Source organism: Rhipicephalus sanguineus, chromosome 2 (assembly GCF_013339695.2).
Source record: "Rhipicephalus sanguineus isolate Rsan-2018 chromosome 2, BIME_Rsan_1.4, whole genome shotgun sequence".
Taxonomy (NCBI): Eukaryota; Metazoa; Arthropoda; class Arachnida; order Ixodida; family Ixodidae; genus Rhipicephalus; species Rhipicephalus sanguineus.
This window is the reverse complement of record NC_051177.1, coordinates 197222089-197241767: the sequence shown is the minus strand read 5'-3', so window position 1 is coordinate 197241767 and position 19679 is coordinate 197222089. Positions and strand designations below refer to the sequence as shown.

Here is a 19679-nt window from a genome sequence, read left to right as displayed (position 1 = left end):
AAATAAAGTGAGGAAAAGCAGTGCAGAAAGAATAACGGCTAAATGCTTTGAGCTCCTTTGATGCAAGCTTATGGTGTAAATGCTTTGATAACTTATCTTAACCGCTTACACAAGCTTAAAAAAAAAGAAAAGAAAACGCTTCAGGGATCCTTTCAGCTTCCATTCAATCTGGCATTTATTGCACAGTGCACTCCATAAAGATGTTTCAATGTCTAAACACAGTTGTATGATGACTTATGTAGCAGTGAGTCCAGAGAACTTAGGTACTCTTCAAGCTTTTTATGACTGCCTTTTACATTACTGCCATATAAGATGGCTGCCGGCCTGTTGGTATGCTCACAACATACTGCAAACTGTAGACGTCTCGCATAAATGTTCTAGGATGTGCTACGCTGTATTGCACAGAACTGGAATACAGTGAATAGAAAAGTGAACTGCCACTGGCACAGACAGTACATCACCGATACGATCAATGGTGGCTTCAACCGACCACTACTCTAGCAGTCCTTCTGGATGCCACTTTACTGATATGTTTCGAAATGCAATCACGTTATTGGTTCTCGTACATCTTACAAATGAACTCAAATGTCAGCACTACGTACACTTTCCAATTGCTTTCAGTTTAAAGACTCACTGGGCACACACCTGGTACACAGTCAGCAGCAGTAATAATGACTAGAGACCAGATTTTAGGCAAATGCCTATTTTGTTCCTTGCGTTCCTATCTCCCCACTTTGATATATGAGCATGAATTAGAGGTTAAGAAGGGCTTTTATAGCGTTTTTATAGTGCCTATAAATGCCCCTTTTTGGTGTTTGTGCCTATACGCCTATAAATGCCTATTTTCAAAATCGGCGCCTACGCGAATGCTATTTAGCCTCAAATTTCTCTTTCGAGTGCAGTTCGAGACCGTTATTCATGTTATTGAGCAACGTGGACTCTTCGGAGCTCTATGGTGTTCAACCTAGTTCTCTAGTTCAATCAACTTCAGGAAAACAACTGCTAGCAGCAGTGAAATGGGACGCACCAGCCACCATACGGCGCCGCGCTGACCTGGCGTGAGTGGTTGGCGAATGCGAAACGGTGGAGAGCCGTCAGGGGGAAAGTAAAGAGCAAAAGAAAGAAAAAAAAATATGGCAGCTTTGCACTAGTGCTGCCAACCCTGAAAGGAAAGCGGAGCTGGGCGGCCTTCCTTGTGTCTCTCTATGCGGAGCTGGGCGGCCTTCCTTGTGTGTCTCTATTTTTCTCTTTTTCTTCTTCTCCGTTTCTTGTATCTGTTTCTTTCTCTCTCTCTCTACTTATCACTTCCTCTTTGTCTTTCTCTCTCTCTCTATGTCTGTTTTTCTGTCCTTTTTTCTTTTTCTGTCTTTAATCCCTTTATTTTTCCCTTCCTCTTTCTTTCTCTCTATATTCGATCTCTTTTTCTCTCTTTTTCATGTGTTCCTTTTCGTTTGACACTCGCACATGCTGTAGACTGTAGTGGGGCTTGCCCAATATCTGTGGCGCATACCCACCTGAGAAGTTTTGCACAACGAAGCACAAGCTACCAACAGCTCAAACAGCTTTGCTGTTAAAATGTGATGTGCACGTGGCTCTTGTTTTGTTTGCGATTTACTTCTTAAGGTGTTCACCGGTGGGAGAAATTGGCCCTACGTAATTAGACCCAGCCAATGCGAGGCATCCCTCCCTTATGGTCTTTTAGCGGTCTGTATCTGCTTCTGTGCTGCTCTTCTCAGCCATGCCAAAAGAGAGAGAGGCCTAAAATGTTGTTTTGCCTGCCTATTTTTTGGCGCCTAAAACAGCCTTTTTTTAATGCCTAAAAATCCAGCCTCTAGTAATGACACACCCATTACAGCTTAATGCTACTCATGATTGTGCGTTAGTTTCAGCCTGGCCACACACTGCCACACAAAACAAAGGTATGACAGAGGTGGCTGTCACCTACGTTAAGAACACAGAAAATGAAGGCTTTTGAAGATCGACAAAGCATGTGAAGCTGCTTTAGCCAAAAGATGACAAGCAAAGCCTCACTTGGTTCATCTTCATGGGTGTATATGCAAAACTTTCACTTCTCTTTGGTAGCTCTTAAACATAAGCTGAAAGCACCAAGGAAACAGGCTTTCTCGAATAATCACTTCTCGTAACAGTTGTACAGGAGGGAAGTTACAACATTCGCAAACTCATGCTCAAGTTGCACACTAGCCTATCCATATCAGCGGCTCATGTGAGTCAGTGCAGAAGTTGAAAAGAATCTCTCGAAACCAGCAGTGACGTCCCGGTGCACTAAAAAGATTTAAACAGCTCCTTCAAAGAGTAAGGTGATCACATTCAACAATTATAGAGACGAAGGTCAAATTGAAGAGAGAAACGGACCAGCAGCTATGGTGTCGTCGACAATCGGTACGCTTTAATTTAAAAATGGGCAACAAGAGGAATGTACATTGGTGTAAAAACAACCTAACAAGTATGGAACATTTCAACATTTTAACACCTTAACACCCTAAAATAAAATAAATCTCAGACTCATAAAAACCACTTTCCAGAGAATAAAACATCAACCACAGATTCACCGGTATGCGGAACAGTTGAAGAGCATCTAAACTGGGCCACTCTTGAGCCTCATGAAAGACTCTTTCCGAAGATGCGCAAGCCTTGTCCGACATTTGAGCTACATTTTCATGCCACGCAGATCATTTACGCCACGTGACACGAGAATCTGTAAACGTGAGTGAAGCACCGTGTAACAACAGTGGAAGTACTGGAGATTTGAAAGCACCACGCATCAGTTGACTGCTGTCATTGGAAAAAGAAAAAGAAAAAAAAAGAAATAGAAAACACACGATACTTGCAAGGCATTAGCGATAAAAACACATCCAAATATTACCAGGAATTCGCATCACCCCACTCTTTGTTCCATGTTTGTGCAAACCCATAACAGAACGCACTCCACCGATCAACTTGTAATGCCGCATACGCTAGAAACTCAACAACCTATTGTGTTTCAGGGTTTATGTTTTCTGCACAAAGGATTAGTCAAACAAAAACGGTACACTTGATCTTTCGTGGTCCCACACCATAGAATGCGATACATTTAGGGGGACAGGGTGTAGCAAACGCTTTTACTTTCTTGGAGTATTTTCTCAAAGCAAGATAATTTGTTGGTTTAAGAAAGTTTCCCCATTTTTTCACTTGCCTTGACAACTGAGGGCATTACTGCAAGTTCACATCTCACACTGCCAAGCAACCAAATCAACTATGATACTACAGAGTCCACAACAATTCTATGGAATCATCAAACTGGGCAGTTTTCTCCATATGTCACTCCTAAATTAATGTGCAAATTGTGCTGGATCACTGGGATAAAAAATAAAACGAAATAAAGAAAGATTAGGTGGGATGTACAATGAGACACCTTGACTGACGAGATGTGCGGTGACAGCGGTGTGCATCGCAGAAGAGGAACCAAGTCTGTCGGTGTTGGACTGCCAGCTAGCCAGGCAGTAGACATGTCGTCATGCTGAGAGCCAGATAAGGACGCCTTCGGTTCGCTCCACTAAACATTTCGTATACCTTTCCTGCAAGCTTAATGTTGCAATATGACATGTCTAACCAGCCGGCTAGCTGCAGTTAACTAGCAAGACCGAGCACGATTTGTGCAGTGTTCTTAGAAACTTCCATGACATGGGAAGAATCCAGATTGCCACGTGTGCGACGTCGCGTTGGTGCATCACAGGAGGCCTTCGCACGCTGACTATAAATAGTGCGTTGCAGGTATTCACCGGTTTGTAACAACACATGTGAGGAGAACTCGCACGTGACAACGTGCATCACAGGGTGCAATCACATTAGGTGCATCTCGGCAGCCACGGCGTGGAAGTCCTCGGGCTCTTCTTCCGAGTCTGACTCCGGGTGTGGGAAGCTCATCAGGCTGTTCTTCTTGGTGGGTGCCACACCCCACTCTTCCACTTTGGCAGAGCCAAACAGCACGAAGCTCACCGCACCACAAGTGTAGATGGCCGATGCCAGCAGAAATAGCTTGCGCCACTGTGCCAGGCTCTCCTGCATTTGAACGCGTGATTCAAGTATGGCTCTACTTCCAGCGATCAGACTCGCATAAAATCCGATTACCGTATTTACCCGCATAATTTGTGCCCTCGCATAATTTGCGCACCCCTAATATTTAGCCAGCTTTGCTAAAAAAAAATATTTACTCGCATATTTTGCGCTCCCCGCCCCGCTCGAGCCAGCTCACCGGCGTGCGCGCACGGGGAAACTTTGGACGGCCGCGCCCCCGCGGCCCTCACCGAGCAGGCGAGCGCAGTCATACACAAGACAGGCTGCGAGTGCAAAGTCCCTTCTTCCGATTACTTCGTTCTATTCTCCAGAAACCGCCGAGACCGCACCAACCGTACCAGAACACCCAAACCTTCACGGGTTGTCGGAACTGTTCGAGCGTTCTCCCGCCGTGAGATTGCATGCACGCGACACGGCACGGACTACTTTCTGCATCGGAGGCGTGCGAGGGCCAGTCGCGCCAACATTTCCCCTCGCTGACCCTCCTCAGCCTTCGTTGATTTCGGAAGTTTAGGTTTCACGATCAGCCAGTTGCGTTTTCACTGTTCTCTTGCGCTGGACTAGGCTGGGCTACAATAACTATTCGGCAAAATTCAAGCTCACTGTTATAGAATTTGCCTAAGGAAATGGGAACCGTGCCGCAGAAGAGTTCGCTTTTTAATACAAGACCGGGAAGGAAACCGTTCCGAGGACCGAAGCATGGAAAGTTTCCTGCCGTTGAAGAATACCTTTTCAAATATGTGTGAGAGCTTAGGCCCACCGGTATCGCCGTGCCGTGGCACCTTGTTACTCTCAGCATTGTCCCGAAGAGCTTCAAGAAGACGCCTCAACGCACTCGACGGGACCAAGGACGACGTGCTTTGGGAGGGCGTTGACAGCGGCCGCGGCGATGATTCTCAGTCGGACTTCTCAACCAGTGATTCTGACTAGACCGTGCATGACCGAATCTGGCTAGTTAAAGTACGTGCTAATTCTATTAAAAACCCTTCGTTTGCGCTATAATTTATTTTCTTCTTTAATGTATTATATCGCGCGTGTTAGGACTATATATTGTGCGTTCTTTCAGAGGTGCTCGCGAAATCTCCGCGTAATTTGCGCACCCCCTTTTCGGAGCTTCAAATTCGCGGAAAAAAGTGCGCAAATAATGCGAGTAAATACGGTAAGTCAGGTGTTGTGTCAAAACAAACAAACGAAAGAAACTGCGAACTGGGAAAAAGTGCACTGTGCTCTGAACCTGATTTATACCTCCAATAAAAAAAACTGCCAGGCCTGCGCAGAAAGCACAGCACAGTCACAGCGAAAGCTGAAAGAGCGGCATTTGTAGAGCCCGTTGTAAACTCTCTTGTGGCTACTAATTCAAGTGCACTAGCAATGTACCCACTACGCCACAAATAACTTTTGTGACGTTGGGAAGCACCCACCATGACATTATTCGTCATTCTGCGGAGAAGCGATGTACCATCTTTAAGGCATTATGTGCACTTTGTTGATGCTACGGTTCATGACGATGAAGAATTATGGCTGAGCCCTTTGTAATGGGTTGAAAGCTTCAAACAACCCACCACTTATGTAATTCACATTGTGTGAAGCCCGCTCATTATTCAACTCTATATAGCTTTATGACATACGTTAATGTGAGAAAGAGAGAGAGAAAATTAACTTTATTGAGACCCCGAGGAAATGGATCATGGGAGCCTTATGGGCTTCCTTGGCAACCAATAGAAGTGCACTTGCGACGAACCCACTACACTATAAATCATCATAATTTTTTTGAAGTAGGAAAGCAGCCACTACGCAATTTTTTGTCATTCTGCGAAGGACCGCGGCATCTGCTAAACACCTGTAAGGCATTATGTGCACTTTGTTGATGCTGTGGCTGATGGATGATGGATGGATGAATAAACTTTATTTCGGTCCCTCGGAACGCGCCCTAGCACATTGCGGGCCGCTCCCACGTCGGAACAGAAAGACCAAGTCTCTCTGCTGCGTCGCGGGCCCGTTGGACTGCCCATAGTTGTGCTTAGAGTCCGGAGCTTGTATAGCATCTTCCCATTTTAACGGCGTGATGACTTCGCTGCCGTGTAACGCGGGGCACCGCCAGAGCATATGTTCGAGATTAGCAATATCCGCACATAATGAACATGCATTAGTTGGCTGTATTTCAGGATAGATCTTGTGCAATAGTGCGAGGTTAGGGTACGCCCCGACCTGAAGTAGCCTGAGTGTCAGTGCCTGTGGTCTGCTTAATTTTCTGTGTGGCTGATGACAATAAATAATTATGGCAGATAGCTTTGTAATGGGTTGAAAGCATTCAACAACCCGCTCCTTGTGCAGTTTGCATTGTTTGATGCCTGGTTACTGAATTCGCGTTGTGTGACGCCTGGTTGTTATTTTATACTCTTCTACCACACTACATTACATATGTTAATGTGGTTCCTTCCCGGTATGAAGCCTGTACAGGGTCTTTTTGCAAAGCAGTTTCAAGCAACGGCATGACTCTGAGGTAAATTACTGGACTCTCACACAGAGGGCCCAGGTTCGAACCTCGTTCCATCCCAGATATTTTTTAAAGATGATAATCTTTCTTGGGGAACTTAAACGCAGAAATTCTGGTCTGTCTGTCTGTCTGTCACCCGATTCAGCCACCCGGCCAAAGTTGAACCACTTGCCCAAGGGCCAGCCAAATTGAACTAATGTGTGGGTTCATACTTGTGTACATTGTCGATCAAAAAGCAAACATTACGCATATCTGAGGCGCAACATCACTACGTAACTATTAGGTGGTGTGTTCCTTTATGAGAAAACACATAGATACGTAATTCTAAAGACCCTAGTTTCTTAATTAAGCTGCGCTGAAAATGCGGCTGCATTGAAAATACAACGCTATGATGGTGACGAACGCCCTCTGCCACGAAAGAAGGAAACCCTTTGCACAAGCTCGTGTTTCCCGATGTATGCCAGATGGTGCTCATATCTCACGTAGCGCTCATATCTCACGTAGCGCTCATCTATCGTCTTTCGGTGGGATTTGCAGCGTAGCACGCAGATAGGCGGCCAATTTTTTATTTAGCTTTTTTTTTTCTTATTTCGCGCGATAGTGGTTACGGACATCGGCGGTGGAGGCGGCAGCGGCAGACAACTACAGCGCCAAAAATGACCCTTGTTGTGATCTCAGAGCAGCTTTCACTGTAATAACACAGAGGTCGTGCCAGCATTCAAGACCCTTGGTGTTTGGTTTACAGGAGGGAAGCTGTGGGATGAGCATGTTGGCCATGTGTGCTTAGCTGTCTAATGTTTTACTGGTCTCGTATTTTAATAATTTAGTTCTCCCTACTCATGTCAAATTCCTGCTTTTGGAATTTTTGTTTATGTCACAGGTGAATTACTGCTAACTCATATGGGGCACTCGCACAACCTAAGGTTCACGAACACCAAAACAAAGCTTTAGGCATCATTTACAACTTATCCAGAGGTCATCCTTCTATACAGCTCTTCCAAACTGCTGAAATTTCAAAGGTTTTTAATATTTATAAATTATACCTAGTTATTCAACACAAATACGAAATAAAGGATAATATCTCAATGCTTACAGAGATGGCAGAGTTATGAATACACTTCTGTGTGTGTCCCTTGTGGCTCATTAAAACACTCAAAACATGAGCACCATGCATGAATTACGGAGCCCAAATGCTAAGAATAGCTCTGCTCTCTGTATGAAATGTTTTAAGACAAAATGGTTCTGATATTACTTTATGTTGCAGGTTCATGCTTTCTTCATGTTGCAAGATTTGGCTGAGCTGTTCAAAGTGGTGCCTGCTTTCCGCTGTAAGGGTTTTTTCACCAAGCAAGAGGGGTGGTTCAGGTCAAAACACTGGAAATGCATCAAAGCTCAAATACGGAAAATGTTTTAGGTGTAGCGTCTTCCTTTTAAGTAGTTTCTTTCTCTCCTTCACTGATTTGCCTGTACGCTGGTCATTGTTTTGGTGATTGCATACAAGCATAATATAGTATGTCTATTTCTTGTGCTTATTTTTATGTGCACAAGCTATGTATGCTGCCACTGCATACAGCTAAATTGTGATTTCCTGGAAAGCCTAGTCAAAATCACCACAGCATTTTCTTTTCTATGCCCTCCGCTCTCTGAAGTAATAAATAAAATGATCAACTGATTGACTGAAACTGTGGGTCTCATGCCTGAGCCTATGCTTGACAGACTGCACAGACTAGCGCTTTTTAACATACAGTTTGACCTTGTTATGACGAACACTGATATAGCAAACTAAATAGCAACTTCGGTTCGTCACACTTTATTTCAGTGGCAATTATTCTTGTTGTAACGAAACTGAAAGCATGAGAGCCGCTGCAGTATCGGCTGTAACGAAGAAATATTTGGTTTGCATGAGACTCAAAACTAGGAAGGTAGCATAAAAAGCAAAATAAATGTTGAAAGACAATTCACAACCACATTTTTTTTAATCAATTAAAAAAGTTACGAAAATTTTGGTAAGCAAGTGCAAAAAGAAGTGCATTTGACTGGTTGCGCTACTCTATGAACGCAATGGGAAAACTTTGGACGCTCATCTGACAACGAAGGGTGACGCCACTTGTACAGCGTTGAAGAAAGGCACATGCAGTCACAAGGAGAAAGGTAAGGTAAGGACCTCGTTTGTAGTGGGTTTGAAGCATAGAATAATGCACTTTTATTACTAGTAGTATTTTTTTCCACAAGCCAGATTGCCGATTTGTTATAGCTGATTTCTACGTCTAATTTTGCAATGGATATTGGATGTAACAAACTAATTTGGTATCCTGATGCTAATTCGTGATACTGAGGTTTGGCTGTATGTGCTTCTATGTAAACATGTAATCGAGACTACCTCATCACAATTATAAGGGCTTTGAAACTGATCAGCACAAAGTATTGTACCACTGATCTCAAAGGCCATGCTGTTTACAAAAAGGTTTTATTCGCACCTTTTCGTGGTTGTCATATCTGTGTGGGGTGGAGAATATTTAGCAGTCTTTAAGACTATGTAGATTTTTCCAACAGTAAACGTTTCCTCTGCAAAGGTTGGCCTTAAGAGAGTATATTGCAGAGCAATCCGTGATGGTTTCTAATTCGTATGGATATCAGCTGCAAGTGCCACTGTGTTTCATTTTTGCCAGCTATTTTGCAATTATGAGCTTATACATGGCTGTGCACTTCCCAAAGAAATGTTTACATGAAGCACAGAGCTTGTCTCGTGTTTTTCGTGCACCGATGTCAGATGCAGTGTTATGAACAGCTGAGTCAATATTTTTCTAATATGCTCAAAACTTTATCAACAAAAAGGAGCTGTATCACTCCTACCATTGAAACACAAAGGTTGTAGAAATGCTTAACCAATTCAATGCGTAGCAGCAGCACTGCAAGAAACAGGTTCTGTGGCCTAAAAATTTTTCCAAATATCTAAAATGTATAATTTTGTTGAGGTGGGATTATTTTCTGCTATGATGAAATAATTAGCAACTATAATTATGAAAGAAATACAGTTAAACGTGCCTATAACGAACCTCCATACAACGAATTCGATATTACGAAGTTTTTCTATTGCCTGCCGTTACTCCATAGGAGCACATGTATTTGCGACCTCTATGTAACAAAGTGGCAACGAGAGACGCTCTTGATATAACGAATTTTTTGCCGTTGACAACCCACAGATTTTGCCCCGAAGTTTGTCATTTTGTAATGAGCAGAAGCTGCATGCATCTTCTGCAGTTGCCCCGCCGCCAATGGAGCGTGAAGTGGTGGCGGCACGCATGGTGCGCTTGAAGCCTCGGCGACTGCAAGGCGAGAGTGAGCGCTCGTTTGTGCGTGCGGGTGTGCGCGAGGCGGGCCTGCGCCCCTCGAGCCAGCTAACTTGCCACCGTGGGCGCATGTGCGGACGTGCCCCCCTTCTCCCCTCCTTTCAAACCTCATCCAGCCGCTCGCGGGTGCTGCCACGCTGGCTTTATTAAAAAACAAAAACAAAAACAAAAATGGGCTTTTGCGTTGGCAGTGCCACTCTTTGGTTGTTGCAGTAGTCTCTGCACTTCATTAACGTGACACCAAATGACGTCACTAAAAAGAAAAAAGAATCTTGCTCCGTGTTGTTACGCTTCTGAGTTCACGCCGCATATGTAGGGCCGCGCCACTATGGAGAACGCTTTTCCGAATATTTTGTGGTATCCGTATTTTGTTGTGACGCCGTGTGCGTGTGCGTGGTTTCACTGCGTGCGCATGGAGCAGCCCAACAACGTGCAGCTTTTGCGATATTTTTTAATGCCGACAACTGTGTCGTCACTGCCGAGAAGATGTCAGATTAGGCGCTGGTGGAAACTGTCTGCGACCACGGTGACAACAACGGATCTTCGAAGGTCGACTCGTCACTGTTCTCACACATTTTGCCGTCTTGCGCCGCACCGTGGATTCGCGAGACTGTGGCGTCCGAGATTGGCTCCAGCAATGCGCAGTTGTGTTGCTGTATTGCCATCCCTCACAAACAAGCAATAGAGCAAGATAACACAGTTTTTTGCCGCTAAATAAATGTTTTGGGTGAGCTCTGCCTTCAATCCCCCTTGTGTTTAATTTGTGCGTTTTTGTTTTTTCAAATTTTCGTGCTGAAATTGGATATAACGAAAACATGTTTATAACGTATTTTTGCGGTAATTTGTCAATTTCGTTATATCCAGGTTTAACTGTACACAATTCACAGATTTTGTGCAGAGGATTGTGGTGACGCTGAGGCCAGTTGTCACAGTGTAATTTCTTTTGTTTTTTTAGACGTATATTTTAATTAGGTAAATAGCTTGCTGTTCTGTTTAGTTCAGTCAACTTGTTGCCAACATAGATAGAAATGGTCAGCAAACCAGTTAGCGTCCACAAGTGCAGAAATGAAGGGTGTTGTTTAAAACAGAATGATAAGTGATGAATACCCGATTGCAACTACACTGAAGTGGACTGGCACTGCATTGATTTCCTACTGTTTCTATTTGTCAAGTACAAGTTGACTCTAGACCAGCGGGAAAGCTGCTACAAAGGTGTTTGACACCTGCACACAAGTTAGTGAGTGATGCAGCTGCCAGAAAGGAGCAGCAAGTGACTCACATCGTGCTCGATGATGTAGCCAGTCACCAGGGGTGCCAGCATGCCTGACAGGTTGCCCATGCAGTTCACGATGCCCATCACCGTGCCTGCATAAAAAGGTGACACCGCTCTTGGTGATGCAAACACTAGAAGCACAACACACACACTTTTGTAGCCCTCCTTCGAGAACAGTGCGCACCGTATTTTCTCATGGATAACCTGCCCCTGCATATAACCCATACTCTTAACTACAAACCATGAAAAAATAAAAATAAAAAAAAAGCAAACAAACAAAATAAAACATGCATTGACATGAAGCCACTTTCATTGCATTATCTGGAAACAGTTCCGTGAAGCCAACTTGCACAACGAAATTCACGTATAACCCGCGTCCTGACTTTAGCTCCAAAGTTTCTGTATATATTTTGTGCAGGTTATAAGTAATAAAATATGCACTGGTGCCATGCCGGTACTGCAGAGAAGAATGCATTGCCATCATTACCGCTTATTTGTACTGCAGCTATGCTTGGCTGGTGTTAGGTGGCAGATAACAGAAGTATGAATTAAATCTGGCAACCCAAATTCAGTTAGAATCTACAATTACGGAAAAACACTTTTCCAGTATAAGCTGCTGCTTTTTATTTCTGTTTACCTAGCACAGTTTAGCAAGCTGAAAAAAAAAAAAATCTATGAACTTGTCACATTATCACCAGAAAAAAAAAAAAGGTAATGTGGCCGCATATTCTTTCAATCAAATCAGTCCCAATGAGAACCCACCTGCAAAATCTGGTGCAATGTCCAGGGCTAGTGGGCTCTGTCCTCCGACAGTGAACCCGTACAGGGCCATGCCAGAGACCAGGCACACGATTGCTGCCCTTGCATCGCAGCCCACCAGGGGAACCAGTGAGAGGCACACCGCTGGGCCCAGTAAGCCTGCATGGGTGAGTATGCCCCTTAGCAGCCACCACTTTACACCTTTCTATGGCATAGAATTCCGATTCAAAAACGTTCTCTGTGTGAAAACCATGCATGAGCTGATGGACGAACATACTGCTTTTGTGTATCAGTGAGGGCTTGCATTCGTTTCGTAGCAGGCACCACAGTACACATGCCGACACGGCTTAGTGACTCGTTAATTCATCAATTCATGCTTTACTATAGCTACAATGAAATTTCGCAGCTAGTTAGTTGCAGCCCATGTCTCTGCAATGCTGCTGTGCAAAAAAGAGATACTAATTCAAGCCACGAAGAGGTGGTGTGCTCTCCTTTCAACACTGTTCTTTGATCAATGCCTAGCCACTTGAACGAGACCATTCAACCCTACCAACAGGATCAAGCTTGCTACAACAATAAAAAATTTATTTCAACACATTGGCTATGTGATGACGTTTGCTCTCACAGTCAAGTCCACTTATGACGATACTGATTTAGACAATGTACTGAACATAACAGTGAAGAGCCGCTACATCTTAAAATCTTGTGTCTTGTACGGTGAAAAACTGCTTACTACATTGTTCAGATGCTGTGTTATGGGCCATAAGAATTATTTCTGACTCCTGGGTGTCTGTGCAAAAAAGGAAAAGCTTGTGTGTGAAATGCCAGAAAGGGATAAACAAACAAACAAAAACAAACAAACAAACAAACAAACAAACAAACAAACAAACAAACAAACAAACAAACAAACAAAGCAACGCTAGCAGCCACCACACCCATCTGTGGCATAAAATGCACAACACACTCTTAGAATAGAGCATGTTTTTGAGCCTTCTCTGCACCACCAACCTCACGTGCCTGTCTCCCTTCCACCCCTCAAAATGCAAATGAACTCCGCTGTCGACATTCTGCTAAAAAAATCTAATCATTTCCCATGAGCTACAAGTACTGGGTGCAACAAAAAGCATGCGAGATTGAGCTGGGAAACATGCTAACAACAAGCACCTAGGAATATTTGAAGAAAGCATTTTTGACACAAACTAAACATGGACGAAGGAACACAATCAACAGGATAGGTGCCACCTCCAACAGAGTTATTCCACACGCGATTAAACTGTGCATGCATCACGATAATGTCCAACCAACTGTGCATAATAATCAAAGAATGCGTAGTCTGTTTCTGAGAAAACCACGTTTCTTATTTTGAAGGGATGAAGACTGTAAACTGACATCACCCGTTTGCTTTATGTAGAATGCTTCTGCGACTTCCCTCTCTCACTCTGGCTACCAAAGCCACTCTGAACATGGAGGAGGTGCTGTCTGTCTAAATCACTGGCCAGTCTGTCCTATAATGCATACATGCTAATCTTTGAACTTCTAAGTTTGTGAAAAGTCTGTGTACAGTGCTCGTACAGTCAAGCATGAGGTCACACACTAAATACAGCTGAACCTCTTTACAAGAGACACGCACCAGGAAGCGGTTCATGCCCCTATATGAGGGGTCTTTAAAAGCAGGTTACTGTGTTCTCATTTTCTCATCAACCTGCATTTCAAATTAAGCATGCTATGACTAAAATAAGCATAAAAGAAAGGCCCATTGTGAAAGTTTAGTACTTTAATGATATTTATATGCCAAAAGTTCTGCTATTATGCGATTTGCTTGGTGGACTGCTTCACGGAGAACACAATGTTTTCTCGAGCACAGCTTTTCTGCACTACTTGACTGTTGTGCCGCTTTCTTGGCAGTAGGCACAATGGTCTGTTTTTGCTAGTAATGATGATGCCGATTGCTTTGCATGCATTTTCAGCCTTGCAGACACACACATGTTGCACTTGGGGTATGCGCAGACAGTTCCGTTCATACCCTTGGCAAGCTTGAAGTGCTTCTCTTCATTGCACTGCCATCACAGGGACTTCTCGTCAATGTTTTATAGCCCACTCTGCATTCGCTGAAGTTATAGTAAATAGTGAGTGCATGCGGAGGCATGGGTTTTCCATTTGCGCCAGGAGGAAAGGGGGAGAGCAGGGGCAATACAGCCAGACTAAATGTGCAACTGGGATTGATGTACACAAAAAAAACCCGTCACTGTTGTCATAAAAATTCATGATGTCACCCAGCTGACGTTATGAACCACCTATGATGTCACTTGGCTGTGACGTCATAGGCGGTTGCTAGGCAACATGAAGTGAGGTGCAGCCGGGCTGAGTTTCTGTTCTCACTACCCGGTGCAACAGAATGCTTTAACAGCTCCGCTGCTAAAAGCATGCTTTAACAGCTCCGCTGCTAAAAGCATGCTTTAGAGTACAGTTATTGTATTTTGCCAGCACCAACACACGGAACAGCAACTTGGAGGATAACGAAGAAACCAGAGGCGAAGTTAAGAACTATGCTGCATGTGACAGAATAGAAAATTAGAATGGTCTAGCATTAAGACATAGGAATAGAAAGCAGTGAATCAGAAAACAAACAGCGGTGGCTGATATCCTAACTGACGTTTAAAAAAAAAAAAAGAACCTGTTTAGGTCATGTAATCTGTAGGACAGATAACCAATGGTCAGTTAGAACGACAGGATGGTCATCAATGGATGGAAAACACAGCTGAGAACAGCAGAGGGTTAAGTGAAATGATGAAATTAAGAAATTTGATGGCATACAACGGAGTCAGTGGGATGGAGCTCACTCAAAAGGACCTTCACGCGACAGTGGTCTTAAAGTAGGCTGATGACGATGATGATGAAATGACACAGAATAATGTGTGCACACCTACCAAAGGTCTGGAACAGCTTGCGAATAACAGTGACAGAAAGCGTCTGGCGCTTGCGAAGCAGGTCGGCTATGGGGGCACACAGCAACATGCTCACAGCACCAGCTATGTGCACAGCTGCATTCTCGTAGCCATTCTGCAAAGGAAACAAAATGCCCTCTCGTAGTGGTTGCTTTCCAGAGCTGCTAGCAGGTGGGGCGATAAATCTGTGCAAGCACCATCTTTGCAGCAGACATTTTCTTTTGTTAACAGATGTAAGTACACATTTATTTTCTTCAAAACAAGGCAAGTAACTGCCCAAGTGTCACACTGAATGATAGCTACAATAGAATATGAGCCTTCTGCAAAGCTAGAGAAAGGATAGAGCAGTGGTATTTGTGAAATCTTCTTTATCGTAACATTGTAAGTGTAATATGCATGCACAGCTGCTACTTTCAGGATTGCTCTGTAGTGTCTTCCCACTGCTTTTCACTGCTGCTATATGCAAAGCGAAAGGTTCGCGCTAATGTTGGCAACATGTTATGCTTTATTTCCTCCCCCCCCCACAATAGGTAAAGCAGAACTGGCTAAAAACTAAAATCCTGTCCATCTCGTCCCGACTAGTTTACTGCAATGTGTATAAAGCCACACAACATTCACAGCTATTCCTCAGAGAAAATGGCACATAAGGTCAGTGTTGCCAGATCCCCAGGCATCTTAATTACACCTGTACTAAGGAAGAACTTTTTGTAATGGCTTGCACAAGGCTTTTTATGCCGTGTATATGTGTTTTGCGCTCCATGCTTAGACCACATGCCTGTAGCACTCATTCATTCATTCAATAAGTTAGCTTTTAATTAAGAACTATTGTTAAGTGTCTGCATAATGTTGTCAAGTTACAAAAAAGTGAAAATGGTGCAAAAGCTTTTACTTTTGCAGCATAAAACTCTCTGCAAAACAACCCACTGTCAATTTCGCTAAGCTCTTCGTCCACAAGTAAGTCCACTCCTGGGTAAGCTGGCTTGATCAAACCTACCCCTGGATTTAGCTAAAATCAGCCCATATTCACAAGAATGTTCTCACTGGGCTACAACTGTCTGAAATAGCAGGATCGTGCCAATGATGGCACCTGCATTGGTGAATGTGATTGGCAGCCACCATAGTAGCTTAGCAGGCAAGCTATGTTTGAGGACGTGGGCTCTCTTCCCAGACACAGTGGCCACATTTCAACAAAGGGGAAATGCAAAAACATCCGTGTACACCCCAGGTGAACAAAATTAAGCCAGAGTGCTGCACTATGGTGTGCCTCATAATCATATTATAGTTTTGGCTGTTTTCACATGATTTTGGCAGAACTTGGCTTAGAGTGGTTGGCTGATTGCAAACCGTTTGCACGAATGAAAACCTTTGCGAACTTGACTCCTCGTTGTTCAAAATGCGGGTGCAACGTGCAAAAAGAGAACTGTTGATGTTGCAACCTACGCTTCCAATGGGCCGGTGCAGGACTCCACGAAGGTAGTTTGGCAAATCTATGAGCAGCAGGTAGAAGCCCCAGTTGCCACAGAACATGGTCACACCCAGGGCCCAGACACTGCGCGACCTCAAAAGGCGGCCCCATGGTACTCCATGCGGCTGCAACAACGACAGCACACAAGGCACTTCAAGACAAACCTGGGTGATTTTCGCAAGTGACAAGGCAAACTCGAACATCAAAATACAAACTCATCTACACAAGGAACTGTCGGCAAATCAGTTCTGCAGAAGCCTGCAGCACGTTTCCATATCATAAAAGGCACAGCAGCAAAATGTCCAGTCAGTGTCACCTGCGAGAGAGTCGAGTGACCTGAGCAGAAACGTTGCGTATGATGTCACTGGTAGAGTGGCATGCCGCTGTCGACTCTGGATCGGGCAGCAGTGATTCTGGCAAAATAGTGAGAACCATGAAACAGCACGGCGTAGGTTTCTGGCCCCTCAGTGACAGTGGCCAACCACTCACACTGGCAAAAAAGCGACACTTATGCAATGCCAGGCAGAACCTTTTCCTTTCATTCAAACTTTGGCAGTGGTGCGACATCATATGCAACGTTTCTGCGTCTTGAAAGGGAAAAGCTGTCATCCATCCATTCAAACTACGAATTGCAAAGAAAATCCATACAGATTTCTTAGTTGACAAAAAATTCATACTGTCCAGGATTCAAACCCAGGACCAACAACATTCTGGGTCAGTTGCTTTACAGCATGAACTAATGTGGAGACTAGCAGATCACAGCATGAAAGTGAATTAACCGACCACTTGATTCACGGGCACATTGAGTATCGCAAATCAGTTCTGTGTAAACCTGCAAGATGGAGGACTACACGACTTCTTCACAATATTAGCACGCATGTCCATAATGAATATACGATACAGTGAAGATATTTTAATGCCAAGCGGAGCTTAACTCTTGTGTACGGCGTGCAGGAATAAGGCACTGCACTGTCATGCAGCAGAACAATGCAAGAACTGTGACAAATTTTATAATTACACCACAGGATGGCACAGCAATTAACTACAGTAAAACCTCGTTAATTCAAAGTTGCTGGGACCGTGAAAAATCTTCGAAATAAACGGATTTTCGAATGAACCAAAAACACAAAAAGAGGTATGCAAGGAACTTTGAATTACTGAAAGTAATCAGTGGTGGTCGTTTGCTGTGCCTGCTAGTTTGCGGCTCCAAGGGTTATGTTATCCAGCAATACCCGGTCCCAATTTTAGCGCCAGACCAGGGAAACGGCGGGCCCCACTGCTGGTAACACAAAGGGGGAAAAAAAAGTCAGTTTCGCTGCAAGGGTGAAGCAATCAATGCGACAGCAAGAAAAGCGGCTCGTGATGAACGCGCTGCTATGCTGCAGAAACACCTACCCCCCTGCAGCAACTACCGCGCGAGCAGACAGCGGAAGGGCACGGTTCTAAGCGAGCGAGCTGGCCGACGACTTTTAAATGCGCCCGTTGCACTCCTCGCGCCATCTCGCTGGTAATGAAGAAACACTTACCGTATTTATTCGAATCTAGGCCGATAGTTTTTCCGGAATTTCTTTGTATAAAACTCCAGGGTCGGCTTAGATTCGAGGATTTTGAAAAACGCGCCATTTTTCACCGAGAAAAGTGTTGCAAAACTAGCGCCACCTAGACAGTGTTGTAGCCGTTAGTAGCCGAGCCAACACCTGGCTTAAGTACGCACGCGAGGCCGCCATTTTTATCTTTGTGGCGAGTGTTGAGGCGAGCCGTTCGTCAGTTCGAGTCTTGCTTCGAGTGGGCTGTGTGTGGCGTAACTCAATGGCGCCAAACGAGCGTAGTCATTATAGTGCGGCGTATAAAAGGAAAGTTGTGCTAGCCACGGAGTCGTCCTCCAACGTTCAAGCCGGGCAGGACTTTGGAGTGGACGAAAAGAATGTTCGTCGCTGGAGGGGCCAACGGGAGAAGCTCTTCGCGTGCGCCACAACGAGGATGGCTTTTACCGGTCCACGGAAAGGCCGTCACCCTGAAATGGAGACGGCATTGGCAGACTTCGTTCGGACGCAGCGAGCAGCTGCCCTTCCAGTGACAACGGAAGTGCTCCAGGCGACGGCGAGGGCGCTTTCAAGGGAGCAAGGTGTTTCGGCGGCAGACTTCAAAGCCAGACGAGGCTGGCTGCAGAAATTCATGAAGCGCTTTGGCTTCAGCCTCCGTCGTCGCAGCTCAATCGCCCAAAAGTTACCGGCTGACTATGAAGAGAAGTTGCTGGAGTTCCAGCGTTTCGTGCTTCGGAAGAGAGAAGCGAGAGTGTATCTGCTAGGCCAAATCGGCAACGCGGACCAAACGCCGGTGTATTTTGATATGCCGGTGGCGTACACAGTCTCAGAAAAAGGGGCCAAGGAAGTGAAGGTGCGCTCTGCGGGCTATGAAAAGCAGCGCGCGACTGTGATGCTGTGCTGCACAGCGGACGGGCACAAGCTCCCTCCTTATATCATTTTTAAGAGGAAGACGCTGCCCGCCAAAGAGGCCTTCCCGCGAAATGTCATTGTGCGGGCCAACGAGAACGGCTGGATGACCAGCGCCATGGTCGAGGAGTGGCTGAATATCGTATGGTGGCGACGTCCAGGCGCCCTTCTGTGCAAGCATTCTCTCCATGTGCTGGACTCGTACCGCGGGCACTTGACCGACAGCGTCAAGGCTGCGCTGGCTGAAATGGACACCGACCTCGCCGTGATACCGGGTGGTATGACGGGCCAATTGCAGCCACTCGATGTTTGCATCAACAAGCCGTTCAAGGATCGCCTGCGGGGATTATACACGGACTGGTTAAGCACCGAGGACCACCAGCTGACGCCGACGGGCCGCATCAAGCGGGCATCACTGTCTCAGTTGGCAGGCTGGGTGGCTGCAGCGTGGGACGACATCCCAGGAACTTTGATCGTGCGCTCTTTCAAGAAGTGCGGCATATCAAATGCGCTTGATGGCACCGAGGATTGCGCACTGTTTGAGGACAGTGACAAAGAGATCAGCGACGACGACTCGGAATGAGCGCGGCATCTTGATGATGAACTAACTGCTCCGTTTCATTTTCATATTTTCAATAAATGTTTTCTCTGTGAATTTAACCCGGCCTACATTCAAGGTAAGTTTTTTTTTTCGGGCTTCGGACTTTAGGGGGTCGGCTTAGAATCGGGGTCGGCCTAGATTAGAGTACAGTAAGAGCTCGTTAATTCGACACCCGTTAATTCGGAAATTCGGATAATTCGGACGGCTCTATTGGTCCCGGCCAAAGTGCATGTTAATCTATGGGACCAAACCTTCGTTAATT

The 19679-nt window shown here is 45.0% G+C and overlaps 1 protein-coding gene across 1 annotated transcript in view; it reads right to left on the bottom strand.

Annotated features, from left to right (window-relative positions):
* Nucleotides 1-2380: 2380 nt before the first annotated feature.
* Nucleotides 2381-19679, bottom strand: part of LOC119383973 (sialin) — a 57784-nt gene continuing 40485 nt past the window's right edge. Inside the window, exons 6-10 of the mRNA XM_037652255.2 lie at nt 16339-16488; nt 14881-15013; nt 11957-12112; nt 11201-11286; nt 2381-4059 (exon numbers count right to left, since the gene is read on the bottom strand). Of these exons, the coding sequence (XP_037508183.1) occupies nt 3841-4059; nt 11201-11286; nt 11957-12112; nt 14881-15013; nt 16339-16488 (744 nt within the window). The 3' untranslated portion in view covers nt 2381-3840. The remainder of the gene's footprint in view (nt 4060-11200; nt 11287-11956; nt 12113-14880; nt 15014-16338; nt 16489-19679) is intronic.